This window comes from Dryas octopetala, chromosome 2, assembly GCF_963921425.1.
Source record: "Dryas octopetala chromosome 2, drDryOcto1.1, whole genome shotgun sequence".
Taxonomy (NCBI): Eukaryota; Viridiplantae; Streptophyta; class Magnoliopsida; order Rosales; family Rosaceae; genus Dryas; species Dryas octopetala.
Window position 1 is genome coordinate 85,986 of NC_141367.1, and position 19,858 is coordinate 105,843.

A 19,858-nucleotide genomic window follows, 5' to 3' on the forward strand; every position below is an offset into this window, starting at 1 on the left:
GATTTAGTAACAATTTCTGGGAGTACCAATTCTGTTTCAAAACCTTAAAGAGAATAATTCAGTTTCAGTGTACCAATTCTGTTGAAATTCAGTTTCACTGTAGGAATTATGTTGAAATTCAGTTTCAGTGTACCAATTATGTTGCAATTCAGTTTCACTGTAGGAATTATGTTGAAATTCAGTTTCAGTGCACCAATTCTGTTGCAATTCAGTTTCACTGTAGGAATTCTGTGGAAATTCAGTTTCACTGTAGCAATTCTGTGGAAATTCAGTTTCACTGTAGCAATTCTGTGGAAATTCAGTTTCACTGTAGCAATTATATTGAAATTCAGTTTCACTGCAGCAATTATATTGAAATTCAGTTTCAGTGTAGCAATTCTGTGGAAATTCAGTTTCAGTTACACTTGTGTTTTTTCTTTGTTTGTTTTATTTTAAGTCACAAATTGAAACTGATATTGCCTAAACTTATTAAGAAATTGAATTGCAATACTGATTACGTTGTTCTGTTTTAACAGTTTCAATTGATTTTATTTTGTTAGTCAGTGTTTACTTACTTTTTTGTTTTATGTTTTCTTATCATGTAGCTTAATGGATGTTGGTGTGATTTCAAGAGTTACTTGTGACAGTAAGTCAGTTCTTTTGTCATTGTTTTCCGGTGTTACCTATGAATGGATTTGTTGTGAAGTAATAAAGAGATTCAATCATTTGAAGGCAGGGCAATTTAGGTTATCCTACTCTTTACTGGATCTTGAAAGTTGCAAATTGGAATGTGATATGGATGTTCACTTGATGTTAGCTTCTTTGCCGTTGTTTAAACTTTCATATGTTGATATACTTGTGAATCACGATGGTGTTCTTGTTGAGTATGTTGCTTGTAGTGCTCCTAGTACATCATCTAAAGATACAAGTGCTAGTGAAGTCTCTTATACAAGAAAGAAAGGTGCAAGTTGTTCATCTTCTGAAGACTTTGAGAGTTTGATTGATCCGAATCAGTATTTAGGTGATTTTGGAACTGCTGAAACTAAAAGTTATCTATCGAAAGAGTGGGAAGGTTATATTGATCATGTTGGACAAAAATTTGAGGGCGGTGTAGCTGAATTTCGTTTGAAATTGGTGAAATATGCTGTTCAGATGGGATTCAAATTTGTATATGCGAAGAATGACAAAGATCGGATTATAGCTGAATGTTTTGAGAAGAATTCACATGGTTGTAAATGGCGTGTGTATGCAGTGTTATGTAGAGCAAATGGATTTTGCTATATTCGTACTATGAATAATCAGCATACATGCCGTGGAGTTGTTCGTGAGACTAAAGGAAAGATGATGAGTTCACGAATTGTATCATCAATTGTGAAAGATGAGCTTCGTTTGAAGCCATCTTTGAGACCTATTGACATTGTGCAGGAACTGAAACTGAACTATGGTTTGGATATCAGTTATCAAAATGCATGGAAAGGTAAAGAGATGGCAAAGCTTCTTGTTCATGGTGATGAGGAGGCCTCTTTTCAAAAGTTAGCTTGGTACGTTGAAGCTGTGAAGATTTCAAATCCAGGCACACATTGTGTTTTACAGTTGGATGAGTCAAGTGGTTGGTTTTTGAGATTTTTCATTTCATATTCTGCATGTATTCAAGGATATAGATGGTGTCTTCCCATGGTTCATGTTGATGGAACTTTTTTGAAAGGGAAGTATTTGGGTCATTTGCTTGCTGCAAATGGAAGGGATGGTGATAAAGGTACGTCTTCTTTTTTTAGTTGCAGTTGTTTATTGATTTCGTTCATTTACCTTTCAACTCTTTTTTTTTTTTGCCGTTGCTTCCTTCCTCGATTTTTAAGGGTAAATCTCTATTTTTGATCCAATCTCCTCCTAGGGTATAGAATGGGCTTGGTGGAGGCATTATGTTAGGGTTTAGCTACGGGATTTTGGGCGGAGCCCAAAATCCCGTAGCTAAACCCTAACATAAATGCCGACAAACCAGGTATTTGTAATATTGAAACTTTTAATTGACTTAATTATATATGGCTCTAAAGAGATTAATTCAGTTCAGTGTAGGAATTTTTTGGTAATTCAGTTTCAGTGTACCAATTCTGTGGAAATTCAGTTTCAGTCTAATATGGCAGTGAAAGTTAAAAAATAGAAAGATTGAGTTTATTTGACTTAGTAAAATTTATCTTCTGTCCAGTAATTTATCTTAGTTAAATTCAGTTACAGTTCGTAAATTATCATATTTTATTCTTTTGCTTTATTAGTTACACTTCGGCTTTTTCTTTGTTTGTTTTATTTATTCTTCTGTAGGTATATTTCCTCTTGCTTATGCTATTGTGGATTCTGAGTCTGAAGACAATTGGACTTGGTTTTTTGAAAATTTTTTGGCACCCCAAGGTCGTACAGTTACATTAATTTCAGATCGTAATCCTGGCTTGTTAGAAGGTGTTAACCGTATTTTTCCTTCCTCACCTCATGCATATTGTTATTTTCATTTGGTAGGAAACTTGAAAAATAAGTTTCCTGTGAAAGTAGTTGGTAAATATTTGAGAGAACGTGTTCTGAATTTATTCATGAAATGTGCATATGCGCCAACGGTTGAGATTTTTTACAAACATTTGGCTGATTTGGAAAAAGAAGGGCATGACAATGCTAAGAAATTCTTAGAGAGCATTCCGTTTGAACATTGGGCGTGTGTTTTTTTTAAAGGTAATCGGTATGGGGTTATGGCAAATGGCTTATCTGAGTCTTTTAATTTTTGGATCCTCAAGTTTCGTTCATTGCTCATATTTGAAATGGTTGATGGTATTAGAGTTCAAATAATGGAAACTATGGACAAAAGAAGGACTGAGGCTAGTAGTTGGCATAATGTTATTTGTCCTAAAATGGATGAGATGTTGAGGAAGTATATGGAAGTGGGTAGGCATTGGAAGATTGCCCGATCATATGATTCTGTTTATGAGGTGTTCGGTCCACATTTTGTTTTAGTTGATTTGAACTCCAACTTTTGTACTTGTCGTAGATGGAAAATTGAAGGGTTCCCTTGTGCTCATGCTCTTGTAGCAATTCAAAGAGAGGGTAAAAATGTCTATGATTACATTGAAGACGAATTTAAATCTGGTTACAATAGGAATTCCTATGCAGCTGCAATTCTTCCCATTCCTGATATTGAGATATCTGCTTATGATGCTTCTGATTTTGTTATTCCTCCTTTTACAAAGAGGCCTCCTAGAAGACCAAGATCAACGAGGTATAAGTCTATTGGAGCCAGTTCAAGATCTATTAAATGTGGTAGATGTGGTAAAGTTGATGACCACAATAAGAAAACATGTACTGCTCCTTTGAGGAATTGATTTCTTTGTTTTTGTAGTTTAGTTTCAGTTTATGAAATTGAATTTAAGGATTTCTTGGAATTATTACATTGAATTAGATTGATGATTCTCGAAATTTTTATTATGTAGTCCTGTATTCTTGGATTTTGGAATTTTCAAATGGAATCTGTTTGGTTTTCTTGTTTTTAGTATTATTTTCGAAGGTGAAACTGTTTTGATATAGTTTCAGTTGAATATTTTGTATTATTAGGGATTTTGGTTTATGATTGCAGTTGAATGTAATTATCTGACTTATGATACAATTATTATATTCCAGTTGATAGCTTATTAACAATGAGACTATTCATTCTCTTGAAACTGAAAAGACGTACGCCTCTTTCTTTGAACATGGCAACTGAAACTGTTTTTTAAGTGAAACTGTTTTGTAAGTGAAACTGTTTTGCAAGTGAAATTGTTTTTCAAGAGAAACTGTTTTGTAAAAGTTGACAAGTGCGTTGGTGTTATTGCGAGTTTTTTTGGTCCTACAAGCAAAGTTGACAACATTTAAATACAGTTTCAGTTACTTTTAGTGTCCAATTTTAGTTATTGCTTAACATTTACACTAGAACTTAATGACCAAGAAGTTTTTTTTTTTAAAGTGAAATTGTTTAGACATTACAAAAATTACAGAAATAAAAGAACTACTTATATACAAGTTATAAATTAAAGAAATTAGATCAATGTTTGAATTTAGCCAAAAATTACAGAAATAAACCAACTACTTATATACAAGTTATAAATATAAAAGTCTCGACATTTTATCAATGTTTGAATTTCGCCATGATATGATCAAACTTGTTGTTGGCTTCTGGTCTCTTAACTTTTTTGCCCAATATGTTCAACCAGCTAAGTGGATGATCCATGAACTTCTTCAGGACTTGTATTTTGAATTTCTGCACATCCGTCTTTGTGAAAGGGTTCTTAAATGGAGCTCCCCTTTGAATTTGCTCTGTGTAGTACATGACTAGGAATCCACAATCATTTCTGCAATAGACAAGTTACAGTTACAGTCAAACTTACAGTTACAGTCATTCCTTTATTCTGAAATATATATTTGCACTTTTTAAAATATGTAATAATACTTACGTTCCCGATTTTTGCTGGGGACAGTTGTTGTCATCTTCAATTGGCATTTCAATGTTGTGTTCCAACAGCCAAGTCAATGTTACTTTCTCATCCTCATTCAGTTGCACTTGATATAAGTCATCTAGTTTCTGTTGATTTGCCTGGTTTAGGGAAATTGGACCTATTTGTTTCACTAGATTCTGCCTCCTTGTCCCTTTAGCTAAATCTTGTGCAGCATTCTTTTTGGATTCTGTGAGGAATTGATCCACGTAATTTTTCTGCATGTTTAAGACAACATATGTTAGTGTAACTGAATGAATCATATGTTAGTGTAATTTAATGTTAATATACATTTTGTTTGTTTCTTACCAAATACTTTGCATTTTCAAAGCATACATCACTTCCGTTCACATTACTTGATCTGAGGGAATTGAAATGCGTCCACTTTCTATTCTTCAAGTCAAGCATAAGTAGTGTGAAGTGGCTCTTTTTTGTAGATAGCATAGGAAACAGGAATTTGTCATATTTTGGCAAGCGTTGCAACAATTCTTTCAAAAGGAATCCAACGATGCCATTGTCGTTTTTCTCTTCCAAAAATCTCTGATGTTCTCAAGAAAAATAGATTTGAATTTGATAAAACATACATATACACATTTAGAATTAATAGTAAAAATAAATAATACAGTTTCAGTTCTTACCCAGGCATAAGTACTGAAAATGAATGTACCACTTTCTTGTAGCTCTTCTTGCAATATGTGATTATATGAGTCGACAACCTATGTTTTGTGATGAATTTCAATGTTAGAAATTAGTATTTTAAGGTATAAGAAGTATATAAGAATGAAATTGAGCATGTGTTACTTTCATGCTTTTATCTTACAGTATTTGCCACATCATGCTCTTTGATCAACTGATCCACATCCTTGCGTGATACTGTCCATCCAGGTTTACCACACCAAAAGAATTCACTGTTTGATAAAGAAAACAATTTCAGTTACGGTATAAATTCAATTTCAGTGTGAAGATTCAGTTTCAGTCTAGTATTGCAGTGAAACTTCATATGTAAAAAGATGGAGTTTATTTGACTTACTCAAATTTAGCTTCTTTCCAGTAATATATGATTTGTGCTTTCAATTCAGGTTCCATCATCTTGTACACTGCACATCTGCCCCATGGGATTTTTCTCCTCTTTTGATCTACTACTGCTGAATCAACAGTTGCAGTGGTTTCAACAGTTTCAGTGGTTTGAGTGTTGTCGAGTTCCTCAACATCATCAGGACCCACTTGTGAAATTGGCATTGCAACTTCGGCAGTTTTGATGGTGGTCCTTGTCTTTTTCTTTCCACAGTCATAATCGAATTCAGGGTACTCCAACTTCTTCCTCTTTCTTTGTTTCATCCGTAATATTGCTGACAGGTTTTGGATGAAATGCTTATTTGATATCTTTAATGCCTGGCAGGGAGTTTCAGGAGTATTCTTTTCCTTCAAGAACTCTACCTCTTTGATGAGTTCGTTCTTGATGTGGATTATTTCACTTTGGATGTCTTCTAGGTTCTTGATCTGAAGATCTAGGCTGCAGTTCTCAGTCGCTATTGCCAAAAGGTCATTACTCATTCCCTTCACTTGTTCATTCAATCCATTTACATGTTCATTTAGAGATGCATTTGTAGCATGCAACATGTGCATCTGAAATTCAACTTCAGAATTTTGTTGTTTTTCAATTTGCAACATGTGCTTCAGTTCTTCATTTTCTCTCTTTTTTTCCTGTAACTGTTCACGAAGTTTGTCAGCTTCCTCTTTCAGCATGTTGAATTGATGTTTTAGATCATTCATTTCTCGTGTAAGCTCCTCATTCTCAGTCATTTCTTCTGCCAGCATTTCTTGAGTCGATATTCTTTGATATTCGACTCCATGTGGAACTTTAATTTGCCTATAATTTTCTTCCCTTTCTCTCAGATAATGATCTTCCAATGAGCCAACAATGTCTCGAAAAACATCATTGCCGCTTGTCTGGTCTCCACCTTCGACATCTTCATTTTCAGTTGCAGCATCAGATTCAGTTTCAGTTGCACTGCTGTCAGACTCATTCCCTTCTTCTTCATTTTCATCTTCTTCTTCTACAGGTTCATCCTCATCTTTCTTTTCCTCTTGTTTTTTGTTGTCATTTTTCCCCTTTGCAGTGTCATCCACTTGTTCTTCCTCATCAGATTCAGTTTCAGTATTTCCACCTTGGTCTTCTTCCTCATCCTCACTTCCTTCCTCACCATCGCTTTTTCCCTCAACCTCCTCATCAGATTCAGTTTTTGTGTTTCCACCTTGCTCTTCTTCCTCATCCTCACTTCCTTCCTCATCATTGCTTTTTCCCTCATCCTCCTCGTCAGATTCAGTTTCAGTGTGTCCACCCTGCTGTTCTTCCTCATCGTCATTTCCTTCCTCACCATCGCTTTTTCCCTCATCTTTCTCTGCAGTCTCATCCAGTACTTTGTGTTTCTTTTTTGGACCCTCTTGGCTTGTATTTCTTCGCCTGATCCTTACGTTATTTCTTGCCATCTGCATAGTTGCAATATAAGGTATTGCAATAATAGTTACAATACAATAATTTCAGATTCAGTATAGATAATGTTTTTTTCACTTACCATTTGTACTAATGACATGTCTTCTTCAAAATCATCATCATCATCATCCTCATTACCACTTTCATCATCCTCATTACTACTGTCAACATCTTCTTCTGCAAACTGCACATTTACATTAGTGTTAGTATCATTGAGAAAACAGTTTCAGTATATTAATAATACAATTACAGCTTAATTAGAATAGAAATTTTTACCTTTATATCTGCAAGTTTTGTCTTTCTCAAAGCTGCAATCAATTTCAACAAGTCCCACTTTACAATTGTTGGACTCATGTTTTCTCTTCCTTCTATTGGTTTTATAACTCTAGTTTTCTCACAAAACCAATACTGTGAAGATACAATAAATAAAGATATAGTTACAATCATATCAACATATTGTAAAATAATGTTAATAAAAAACTGAAAAATGTAATTACGTACCAAAATCATTATAACACATCCACTGACAGAACTGCCCTGTGGACTATTCCTCAAATTATTTCTCAAGAAATCTCTTATGGCTCTTGCCCATGCAAACGATTTCATTTTCTTGATGTTTTCTATTGGAGAGATTAAATTCCATGCAAGTGTGTACCCCGAATTTGCAAAGAAGATGATAGTTAACATCAAGATAACAATCAGCCTCACCACATCATCCGTTCTGTCTTCTTGAAGGGCTTTTGTAAGTGCATTTTCAGCTTCTTTTTTGGTCACTCTTATGTCTTCACTGAAATATCTCTTTACAAAACTTGAATCAGATCTTGTGCAGCCATAGTTGTCGATTTGTACTTCCTTTCCATGACTTGGCAACCCAAACATCTTTGCAACATCTTCAACTTCAATTGCTTCAAATCTTCCCCCAATTTTGAATTTGTGTGTTCTTGTGTCATACAAGCTGAGGATTTGGTGGATCTGTTGGTCTGATTTCCTGTGCTCTTTCTTTGTTATTAATCCTCTGTTGCAGGCATCGAAAAAAGTCCAAAAAGGAGTCTGTTTTAACTTGTCCAGATGCTTCTGCTGTAGACTAGGCTTGATGCTTTGGAGGATATTCAAAAAGCTCACCAGGTTAGATCGATATTGTATACCTGGATTCCTTTTAGCATCCTTCGCTGGTGATTTTTTCTGACTCTATAAATGTTTAAACAGTTACACTTATTAGGATATGCTATGAATTGAAACATGTCAAGGTATACTCAAACATAAGAAACATGTCAAGGTACATTTCCTAGTCCCATATTCAGTTACATTGCATTTATAGTAAAGTAAAGTAAACATGTGCAAATGGATAATTATAGTGAAACTGTTTATGTGTAAATGGATAATTATAGTGAATTTATAGCAAGTGAATTTATATCAAGAACAATTATGTGCTTGAAATTAGCTCAGTCAAATGATGAAACCATATTACATTATGCAACTTAGTGAAACTGTTTCCTCCTACACTAAGTGAAACTGTTTCCTCCTAGACTTGGTTATAGTTACATACATTTGTGCAACATGCATAAACTAGGTGAAACTACATCAGTCAAATGACGAAACCATATTACATTATGCAACTTAGTGAAACTGTTTCCTCCTACACTAAGTGAAACTGTTTCCTCCTAGACTTGGTTATAGTTACATACATTTGTGCAACTTGCATAAACTAGGTGAAACTACATCAGTCAAATGACGAAACCATATTACATTATGCAACTTAGTGAAACTGTTTCCTCCTACACTAAGTGAAACTGTTCTTATTTAGAAATTGAGTTGCAATTGTTTTTTGTCGTTTTACCTTATGTTTCGGTGCTTTGTTTTGTTTTGTTGCTTGCTTCCCCTTTGCCATTTTTTAAACCCTGCAATTTTGAAAGTAGTCACAGTTATTAGAATATACTAGTGACCTTGCTGAAAGTAGTCACAGTTTTAGAACCCTGCAAATTTTAAGTCTCAATTTGCATAAGAAACACAAATTCAATTCAAATATAGTTACATTAGTACACTTACTCAGAATACCCACAAATTTTTATGTCCCAGAATACCGAGAAGAAAATTATGTACACTTACATTTTCTGCAAAAATTCTTTATGTTTGTTGTCGATTTTGGTTTCTTCAGCTAATATATGTGTTGGTTTGTAGGAGAGGGAGTAGATTTCGGAATGAGAAATCGTGGGGGGTGAGTGGCGGAAGTTGAAGAGTGAGTGGGTTCTGAAACTTCGGAGGGGGGAGTGGGTTCTGAAACTGGTTTCGTGGTGGAATCAGAAATCGTGGGGGGGGGGGGAGTTGGGGGAAGTTCAGAGGGAGTGGATTCTGAAAATATTTTCGCAATAGAATGAGAAATCGTGGTGGGGAGAAGTGGGGAAGGTTGAAGGGGGATGAGTTCTGAAACTGTTTTCGTGGGGGGCAGTGGGTCTGAAACTCTTTCAGTGATGGAATGAGAAATCTTGGAGGGGGGAGTGGGAAAGTTGAAGGGGGATGGGTTCTGAAACTGTTTTCGTGGGGGGGGAGTCGATTCCAAAATGTTTTCTAATGGAAGGAGAAATCTTGGAGGGGGGAGTGGGGAAAATTGAACTGGGTTCTGAAACTGTTCGTGGGAGAGAGGGTCTGAAACTGTTTTCGTGAGAGATCGTGGGATATTTTGTGTGCTACGTGTTTGTAATGGGGTGGGCTTGTGGGTTTGGGGTGGGCTGGGCTGCTGGGGGGGGGGGGGGTTGGGCTTCCAGCTGTCCTGTGGACTTGCTTGGGTGCGGTTTGTTTGTGGGCTTCTGGCAATTTGTGGGCTTCCAACGGTTCTTTGGGCTGTGGGCTTGGTTGCAGTTTCTATGGGATTGGTTGCGGTTTCTGTGGGCTGTGGGCTTGGTTAATGGCATAGATGTAAATTCTAGTAATTATGAAGCCTAAACTATTGGTAGGCTGTGTTTAGGGTGCGGCAACTAATTTTTTGCTATAATTGGGTGGTATAAATTACGGACTGAAAAAAATATTACATCACAAATATTACATTAATTTATACTATATTGTATTAAAAAAAAAAATCAATTCAGTCACAACTTAACTGTGACTGTCTTGGTAAATTGAAAGAGACAACTCACACCACTATACTATGTATTATTTTGAGTAAAAGTATTATTTTGACCTTTATTTATACTATATTGTAGTATAATTTCTTTTAAACAAATTCAATTAAGTCACAACTTAATTGTGACTGTCTCACAACTTAGATGTGACTGTCGTTCAATCATAACTAAATTTGAAGTTGTGAGTGTCGTATAGTCACAATTAAATGTGAAGTTGAGACTACATTATCAAATTTTCAAGATAATATAAAAGCCTCAAGGGCAATTTTTTCAAAACCTTATAAATTTTAACTAACACCCATCATATGTGGATCAAAGGACAAAAATGTCAAATGGAAAATGCTCAAATCAAAGGGGCTAACATATTTGTGACATAATCTAAAAAACTACATTTAAATTTGGTAGTTCAATTGAAATATTATATAGTCTTCATGCTTTACCAAAAAATTATTGGGATTCGGTATTTAATCATAATTTTCTATAATATCTACCTAATAAATTATATTTAATTATTTATTATCTTAAAATTAAGGAAAGACAATTTGGATATTAAAAAAAATGAATTTTTTATAAAAAATAAAAAATGCTTACATGTAATTAATAGTGTGATGTGACATTCAAAAATTAGTAAATGATTATAAAGTCCATTTCATGGACTCTAACGATCAATTAGTATAGGAATACTAATGTATGATAAACAAATTCACTTATTGACAACCCGGTCCACGTTATAAACACAACCCGGCCCATGTTATAAACCTGGAAGCTTCATTTTTTCTTTAATACCAATTTTTTGCCTATTTTGCATTTCTGGGTCACTATGTTCTCTGGACCAAATTAAGTGACCAAATAAGAGGGACCAAATGAGGCCTCATCTCCATGTGGTTCCTCATCTTCACATCTCCTAAGTGACACCTTGCTTAGTCTCTTTCATTTAATCACTTAATTTGTTCCAAATAGCATTACACCTTTGCATTTCTAGGTCACTATGCTCTCTCTCTCTCTCTTTCTCTCTCTCTCTCTCTCTCTCTCTCTCTCTCTCTCTCTCTCTCAGATTGCTCTCTCATGCTCGCCAATTTCACTCGCAGATTTCTCTCTTTCGATCTCTCTCTATCGCTTTCTCATCGATCTGTTTGGTGGAGCTCAATTTGAATTTTTTTTTTTTTTTTGCGGCAGATTTGCTTTGAAATCTCAGGTTTGTTTCACATTTTGATTGATTGATTATTTTAATTTAGTATATTTTGATAGATTCCTTGTGAATTTCTTATTTTATTTCAAAACATTTTATGAATTTCAATTGTATGTAGTTTAAAATCTTAGATTTGTTTTTTGAAATTTGCATATTAGTAATTGTAGATTTTGCTTTAATTTTGTATTGTAGGTCATATGAATTATGGAAATTGTTTTTTGTTAAGATCTAATTTAATTTTTTCTTTTTTTGTTGACACTATCATGAAATTAGGTTTCATAATGAATTGCATTTAAACTGACAATGTGTTGTTGTTTATGTTTGTCACTGTTTGACAGTGACTATATGAATTTTCATATTAGAAGTTGTAGATTTTGCTATGTCAGTATTCAGTAACAACATTTTATTGTTAATTAGTGTTTGACAATAATAACTTATTACTGTGATTTTATTTTAGGATGAAGAAGTTGAAGCATGTTGGTGTGAATTTCTAATTAATAAACAAATATCTTGCTTCCCCTAAAACATATATGATATATGTTCAACACATCTTCCTAGTTACCACTGACCAATCAATTGTATTCAAATGATTCATGTGTCATCAGGTTAACACTTTATTTTTTAATTGTTTAGATATGAAAATCAGAGAGCTTTGTTAATTATATTGATTAATGATTTTTCATCTGTGTTTAACTGGTTGGATTTTAAATGTCTAATATTCAACAACATCATACTCTGCAAAGAGAATCTGACTTTGTATCCGGTAATCTGGTTTACTTTAGGCTATGACGTTGTTGGCCAAAACCAATGGTCCATTCCTTTCATTTTCCTCATTACTGATAGGGCTGTTGAACATGAAAGAGAGATTTAATTACAATATGATGAAAGGTTAGGTTATCTTACAAGTGGGGGTTATTTTGTCCTCGCATATCTACTTTTGTCATAGGTAAGGATTTTGTTTCTTTAGTTGTTTAGATAACTCTTGTAATCTTGATAAATCTTATCACTATTTGTCTTTAAATTTGTAAATTAAATGTTTCTGAAATATCTTGCCAGGTTTATATTTGTCACACCCCAAAATGAGGCGCCGCCTGTCACTTTGGGCATATTGGTTACTAACCTTGAAATGAACTCACTAAACCTTTGTGAGGATACTCCAAAGCCAATAATCAATGTAAGGCAAAATGAAATAAATAAATAGCTTACAAGAGAGTGCTATATTTTTTTCTTTTGTTTAAAGACAAATAAGAGTGATTGTAGCCAAGGAAGCTTCACCAAAGTGATGAGCTCCTTAGGTTTAGTAGTTAAAATATAATTTTGACAAAAGGATTAACATACCCTTGCTTTAAAATGTACCAGTCAAAACCTTTAAAAGTAAGAATCATAATTTGGAGTTATTACTTGAAATCTATTAAGGAACTAAAGATAGGAACAATAGAATCAAATAATAGTATTTGGTAATGAGCCATTCTAAATCCTTCATAACTTTAGTCAGCAGATTTCACAACTAAGGTAATAAAATAAAAAAAGAATGTTACACACTCATCCATTGAGGGGTCTTCTTCTTCAATTGAATCCTTTGAGGTTGGGGGTGTTGGGATGTCGATGCTGAGAGTCCTATTCCTCCAGCCTCTTTGCTTTTCCTCTGAGTCCGAGAGGTCTATCATGCTAACCATGGTCCTAATTGTTATCTTGCACTTACAAACTGTGTAGGGGTGAGCATCACCAAAACAGTTGATCCAATGCTCAACTAGTCCAAATCATTTGCACACATTTCAAAGTATTTTATGTAACAAGATAGGTATTTAATAAAACCATAAGCATTTTTGCCAAACTGACCAAGACTATTTCAACATACTAATGGCAACAAGGTAGCTTCATTTTGCTTAACGTAAGTCATTTAATAACTCAGTATGTCCAAGTTCTAAACTAATTTGAAATCCCCAAGCAAATAATAGACATACACCAAGTATTGAGGATAGCTCATAAGTCTCGGATCACTTTGGCATTATTTCACATATCAATAATCCTCACAAGTATCCATGATTGATTTCATGAAATGCAAATGCATGTCAAAGTAAAGAATAATGTAGTGCGTACATTTTTTCTATAACAAAGCTCACCTGTCAAGATTTCAAAGAAAAACCGTGAACTTGTCCCTAATTTGTAATAATATTACCCCTATCCCAATATCCTACTCACATGTAGGTCTTAGATAGTGAGATGTCCTATAATATAAGCAAATAAGTCTATTTCTTCCCCTCTAGCATATTCTTAAACTACATAACCTTCTAGAGTAATTTGTATGTATACGTTTATAGTGTGTTTGGATGGAGAAAAAAAACTTGGAATTTAAACAAAACTCAGCATTTAAGAAATTACATGCTCCAATTTCCTTGTTTGGGTCCATAAATATAGAATTTCGTAAATTCTATGTGGAAAAAAACTTGGGATTTGAAGGCTGTAAATTCCAAGTTTAAATTCTACCTAAATTGGTATCATTTGCAAAATTCCAATTTTTATAAAAAAAAAAAAAAAATTGTGTCCACCCATCACCTTGCCAATTAATTACAATACCACCACTACCACCATGTCGCCGCTACCACCACCACCATCGTCACCACCACTGCCGCCGCCACCGCCACCTCTGCCGCCACCATCACCACCGCAACCACTGACACCACCTCCACCGCCACCACCACCTTTGCCACCACTACGACCACCACCGCCGCCACCTTTGCCACCACCACTACGACTACCACCGCCGCCACTGTTACCACCACCACCACCGACACTGCCACCATCACTACCACTACCCGCTGCCACCACCACCAACACCACCACAGCCGCCACTATTACAACTACCATCGCCGCCACCGTCACCACCACTGACACCGCCATCACCGACATTGACACTGCCGCCGCCGCCTCCATCACCAGTGCCATCACCACCACCATCGCCGTTGCTGTCGCCACCACCATCACCATCACCGCCAATATCACCGTTGCCACCACCTCCAATACCCCAATTTTTGCCACCACCATTTCTCCCCTCGCCCGTGGGCCATCACCCCTACTACCATCATCAACTTACCACAAACATCATTTTTATTGTTGCCACCATCACCATCACTCTTTTATAAAACTATTTCGTATTTAAATTCTATTATGATTACATTTATCCAAACAAGAGAATTTACAAATTCTAGAATTTTAAATCACGTCATTTTTAATTCCGTCATTTGTGAATTCCTTAGTAGTTTCAAATTACTTCATCCAAACGCACCATTAGGGAATTGAACCCAAGGACAAAGAAATATTTAACCCTTCATTTTTAATTAGGAAGTCCAAACACTCAAAACACATTAGAGTATACATTCTTGATTCAATAACTATGAATGTCAATGTAATGCATAGGTAGTCTCCATGAAGGAGGTTCTGCCCTTAATGAACCACTTGTGTATTGTGCACATTAAATCATGTAATGTCAGTTCTATACATGCATATTTAAATTCATACACAAGTTACAAACATGCTTTAATGAAAACATGAATATTACAGTACAAGCACAAATCTAAAATAACAGGCTTCTATTAATTCATTTTATTTTGGAGGCCAATTAGGATACCTAATTACTACCTTATCCAACACATCTCCCTGGTTTTGATTCCATTTAGTTTACAAACTTAAAGTCATGCATTTATGTAATTGGAGTAATAAAACTAGGATTCCAATCATTCTAATGTTCTAACATGCATGGCAGTCCCAATTATGCAAGTTATATATTCTATAGTGTTTTTGTACTCTAAGCCCTTACCAAAACCAGTGCATGTATTATTTTCTTTTAAAATAAGTTAAAGTCATAAACATGTTTTCACATATTAATTTATTTTATCCTTTAAGCATGCTGTCAATTTGAGCAGTTTTACAACATTACAAATCAACATTTTATCTCATTTTATGGAATAGATTATTTTCCTCAACCTGGAGAAGCAAGTTGAAGTTATCAACATGCCACACCATGTTGAATTTCTTATTCACAGTACGTAGGCAGCCAAATCATTTCAACCTATAGCTAGTTGACACTTCAATTAACAGGACAAAGCTTTTAATTTCCTGCTCAACTACTTAGATTGTTTTATAATCAACCTGGTTATGCTAGTGTATCATAGATAATAATTCAACCAAAAAGTATCATAAGGTTTCTATACTAATGCACACAACACCAGAGGATCAAACACAAGCATAACTATATACATATTTATAGATATAGAAAAAACATAGGTTTTAAGTGGGACTAGCTCCCCCTATTTCGAATGTAGACCTTGTCTGTGCTACACTCTCAAATAAGCTGATTTCCTAATCCAAGGCATAATAAAATCAGAATTAGCCTTTGCAAATCAAGCTTTAGGGTTTTCCTAGGGTTTAATGGCTTATTGGCTAAGTTAAGTTGCTTTTGAGTTCCCAAATCCATATACACCAACTGACTTCATACAAATTCTAAATCATGTAATAAAATATTTTCCAAAGTTTAAAACTAAAACAAAAGTCAAAATAACAAAAGAGGTATTATGCATGATTGAAATTCAAGCCTTTTAGTTCAAAACTTGAGGTTTTAACAACCCAAATTCTTATTTATCAGTAAATAAGCTCTTCTATGCCTTTAGAACATTATTAGGGATGAAATGTAACTTGCTCAGCTTATGAGCACAAGCCAAAAAGTCTTAAAATGGAAGATTGTAGTTTCAAATCTAATTTGTTTCTTAAAAAGGCTAAAAGAGAAGTGTTTGCTCTACCTTTTTTACAAAATTGTACAAAAATTATTTGAACAATATTTTTTACAGGTAGTTAATCAACATGCTAACACTCATGTATAAAAATTTTCAAAGCATTTGAAGATCAAAATCTCACACCAGAAAACTAATTTCTACAGAATCACTGTTTATATGGTCAAAAATATTATTTTTGTGTATACTTAACCAAATTGAGTGAAACCAATTGGAAAAGCTTTGAAATCGATCATGGCTATAAACTACTGTAACAATTTCAGATTTAAATTCCAAGCATAAAGAAATTCGTGTACAAAAACCTAATACTTTTTCAATGAAAATCCTGCAGAACTGGCAGCATTTTGCTGCAATTGTAAAATCCACTGTAAATCTATAGCAAGTTGGATTCAAGTGTTTCTTGACTCGAAATAAAGGTTAGGGTGTCTAATTTCATTCCATAAAATATCAAGATAAAAACTTTTCTAAAACAATACAGAATTAAAAAATAAGCATGTGAGGTCAGAAGATAGATAAGTTGCCAAACAAAGATTAAAACATGTAAACCCTTTGGATTTCTCAAAATGCCATTAACCCTAGCCACTTAACCAACACCAAAATCCTAAAAACTAATACTTAGAAACTCAAGGAATAGGTTTTCGAGTTTACTTATCAGATTTTCCTTTGAAGGCAGTATAGCTAGGCTGCACTTCTTTTTCTTCCTTGGCAAGTCGACTTCCTTCCTTCAAGTTCCCTTCTTTCTTCCTCTCTTCTCTCTTTCTCTGCCTCTTTCTCTCTCGTTAAATATATCAGAATTAATGTGTGGGGAGGTTTGGTTTTATAAAGAGAAGTTATAGTTGTTGGAAGGAAAATGAAGAGTCACCTCTTTAGTTTTCCTGGTTTGCATGGGAAGAGGTTTATGAAGTGGCTTGTTAGGATTTTAGTTTCTCAAGAAGGCTTTAATTGGCTAGCCAATCAATTAGGGCCTATTTCAAATGGATAATTAGCCTATTAAACTAGGCTTAACAACCCATTAACCAATCTAAGGCCTTTCATTGTTCTAATCCTATTTAAAACCCTTTATTTTATTTTATTTTTCTTTCAAAAACCTAAAACCAAAGCACACTCAACCTAAGTTATGATCACCATCCCTGCTGAAGTCACTTTCTTTATATATTCTCCAAGTAATCCTAGGGTTCTAGTCCTAGTCAACTTAATTGAGTACCTCTAGGGTTTAAGTGTTAAACTTCTAGTCTTTTGGTATTCCTTTTCATGCATAAGTAGCAAGCACATAGTTATACATGTATAATCTTGCATATGAACCGAAAACATCATTCAACTGTACAAGCAGATTGTGTAAGCAAATCAATTAAAATAGGTGCATGCATAATAATTAGAGTATTATAAAAATAATGAAATCTTTTCTAAAACTAACTTGTGGAGTAAATCCACATTTGTGTTTCAAAATATGACAATTAGTGCTAAACTAATTAATTACACTTGGTAGCACCATTAACCCACAATCAATAAAATTTGGGGTGCTATAATATTGTAATCATTACTTCCTGGAGCAAATGCTAGCACAAATTGGAAGGGATTATTATGATGCTGCTTATGATGCAGGTCAGTTTCTTTCCCCTTTCTTTTACAGCAAAAACATCATCATTCACCAAGATAATATGACATCTATACAAAATTATGAAATCTTGCTTTTGCTATAGTAATGATTCTAATCTTATGTGATAGTAAAAAATATATAGTAACTATTTGAAACATTAGTTACAATTAGACAGTGGCTATTATGTAAACTTGTCATATTGAATTATTGTAGGTGGGCGATTTAATTTAGAAGTACTAGGCGATTGTTACTGTCGAGTAGGAACTATCGTTTCCGATAGTTAGTATTAGACAATGGCTATTATATATTGTTATTGTGGGCGCGATTTGGAAGTGCTGAGCGCAATTTGGAAGAGTTGGGCGCGATTTGGAAATTTTGGGAGATTGTTACTGTCGAGTAATAACTATCTGAAACGATAGTTATTATTAGACAGTGACAAATATTGTTACTGTGGGTACGATCTGGAAGTGTTGGGCGTGATCTGGAAGAGTTGGGCACGATTTAAAAGTACTGGGTGATTGTTACTGTCAAGAAGTAACTATCAGGGACGATAGTTACTGTCAGACAGTGGCAATTATAAATGTTACTGTGGGCGCAATGTGAAAGTACTGGATGATTGTTACCGTCGAGTAGTAACTATCTGGGACGATAGTTACTAACATACAATGACAATTATTGTTACGGTTAAAATTAAGATTTTTTATTCCAAAAGCTTGAATTTTGTATTTTGTGTTGGATATATGTTTTTTTTTTTTTTTTTTTTTTTACATGTGTATGGAAGAAAAGACAAAAAATATGATTTTTATCTTTATATTTGGCAATATAGGACAAATATTTAAAAATAGACAATTAAACAAAAATTCAGGTCTAACTTAGTTAGTTTAGAGTTTTATTTGTGAGTAAATGTTGGAGATTCAAACCCCATCAACCACACTTTGTCTTTATTTTTGAGAAAATAAAACTGGAGCATGGGGGAGATTTTCTGGAGCAGTGGGCAGCATTGGTGGTTGATGGTGGCTAGAGAGAGAGAGATAGTGGTGGTGGGATTTCAAATAGGATGATTTAAAGACCGATGCATTTTATAAGCACCTTTTAGACTAATACCATATTAGTTTTTAATAATTAACTGAGGTCCAAAAATATCGTCCAGCTACCACGTTGTTATTTTCTATTCCAAAATGACCCTTAATATTATTCTAAAAATAATAATATTTAAATCTCACAAATTGTGAGATTTAAATCCCACAATTTAAGGTATTTAACATATTTAAATCCCAAAATTTAAGGTATTTAACATATTTAAATCTCACAATTTAAGGGATTTAACATATTTAAATCTCATAATTTTTGAGATTTAAATTGTAGATATCTCATAGAATATTCACCTAGTAAAATTCAAATAAAATTACATTAGTCTACAAAATGAAAAAACTTCAAAAAGTAGGAAAAAAAAATATGGGTCGGTACATTTCAAACATTGTATCAATGCGTGTGATGGTAAGTACATTTAAAATGTGCATATACTCTAAACCCTAAACCTATATACTAAACCCGAAACCAAACTCTAACTATACAACTTGTTTGTCACTTAAAAGTATGGGTTAATACATTTACATTGTTCCAATACGTGATTGGTACATTTCGATCGTACATGTAAGTGAGTTGGAATTCAATTATACCAATATGTAGTTTGGTACCAATTATTGAAAAAATTATTTAGGGTTTAATCTTCAATACTTATTTCAAATTATCATATTAATTAATTTAATTTAGGAGATAATGAGAGTTAATTTTAGATGATAATAGAAGTTATAGTTTAAAAAAAAAAAAAAGTGAGAATCAATATAGGTATTACATATTATGTTTTTTTTTTTCTTTAAATAAATTATTACTGATGTGTCATGAGTTTTTTGACCTTAGTCTACAAAAGCGGATTTGAGTATAAACTTAAAAACTTATACGGTTTGAGTTTGAATGACAGTCTAAAATTGGATCTAGCCTAATTTTTTGTTTCAAATAATTAGTGGAGAAGTAATTTGAAATTCATGGATGGGTGTCTAAAATCCATCATAAATTTGAGCAAAATTCAAAAATTTCTTTCTTTAATTGAACCTAAACAGGAAGATTTAATAAAATGAAAATCCAAATTCTCGGGTTCACGTGGAGCGCAAATGATAAAACGCTCAATTACAAA

General features: G+C 33.9%; 1 protein-coding gene across 1 annotated transcript; it reads left to right on the plus strand.

Moving 5' to 3' along the window:
• Positions 1-588: 588 nt before the first annotated feature.
• LOC147292282 (uncharacterized) lies at positions 589-3,338 on the plus strand. Its single transcript, XM_086234545.1, has 2 exons — positions 589-1,735; positions 2,296-3,338. The coding sequence occupies exons 1-2, from the start codon at positions 589-591 to the stop codon at positions 3,336-3,338; spliced, it is 2,190 nt and encodes a 729-aa protein (XP_086090671.1).
• The last annotated feature ends 16,520 nt before the right edge of the window (positions 3,339-19,858 follow it).

Bases quoted from the DNA above. Each gene is read 5' to 3' on its own strand.
- LOC147292282 (XM_086234545.1), top strand. From the start codon at position 589: ATGGATGTTGGTGTGATTTCAAGAGTTACTTGTGACAGTAAGTCAGTT. The intron at 1,736-2,295 runs GTACGTCTTCTT...ATTCTTCTGTAG, and splicing joins TGGAAGGGATGGTGATAAAG to GTATATTTCCTCTTGCTTAT.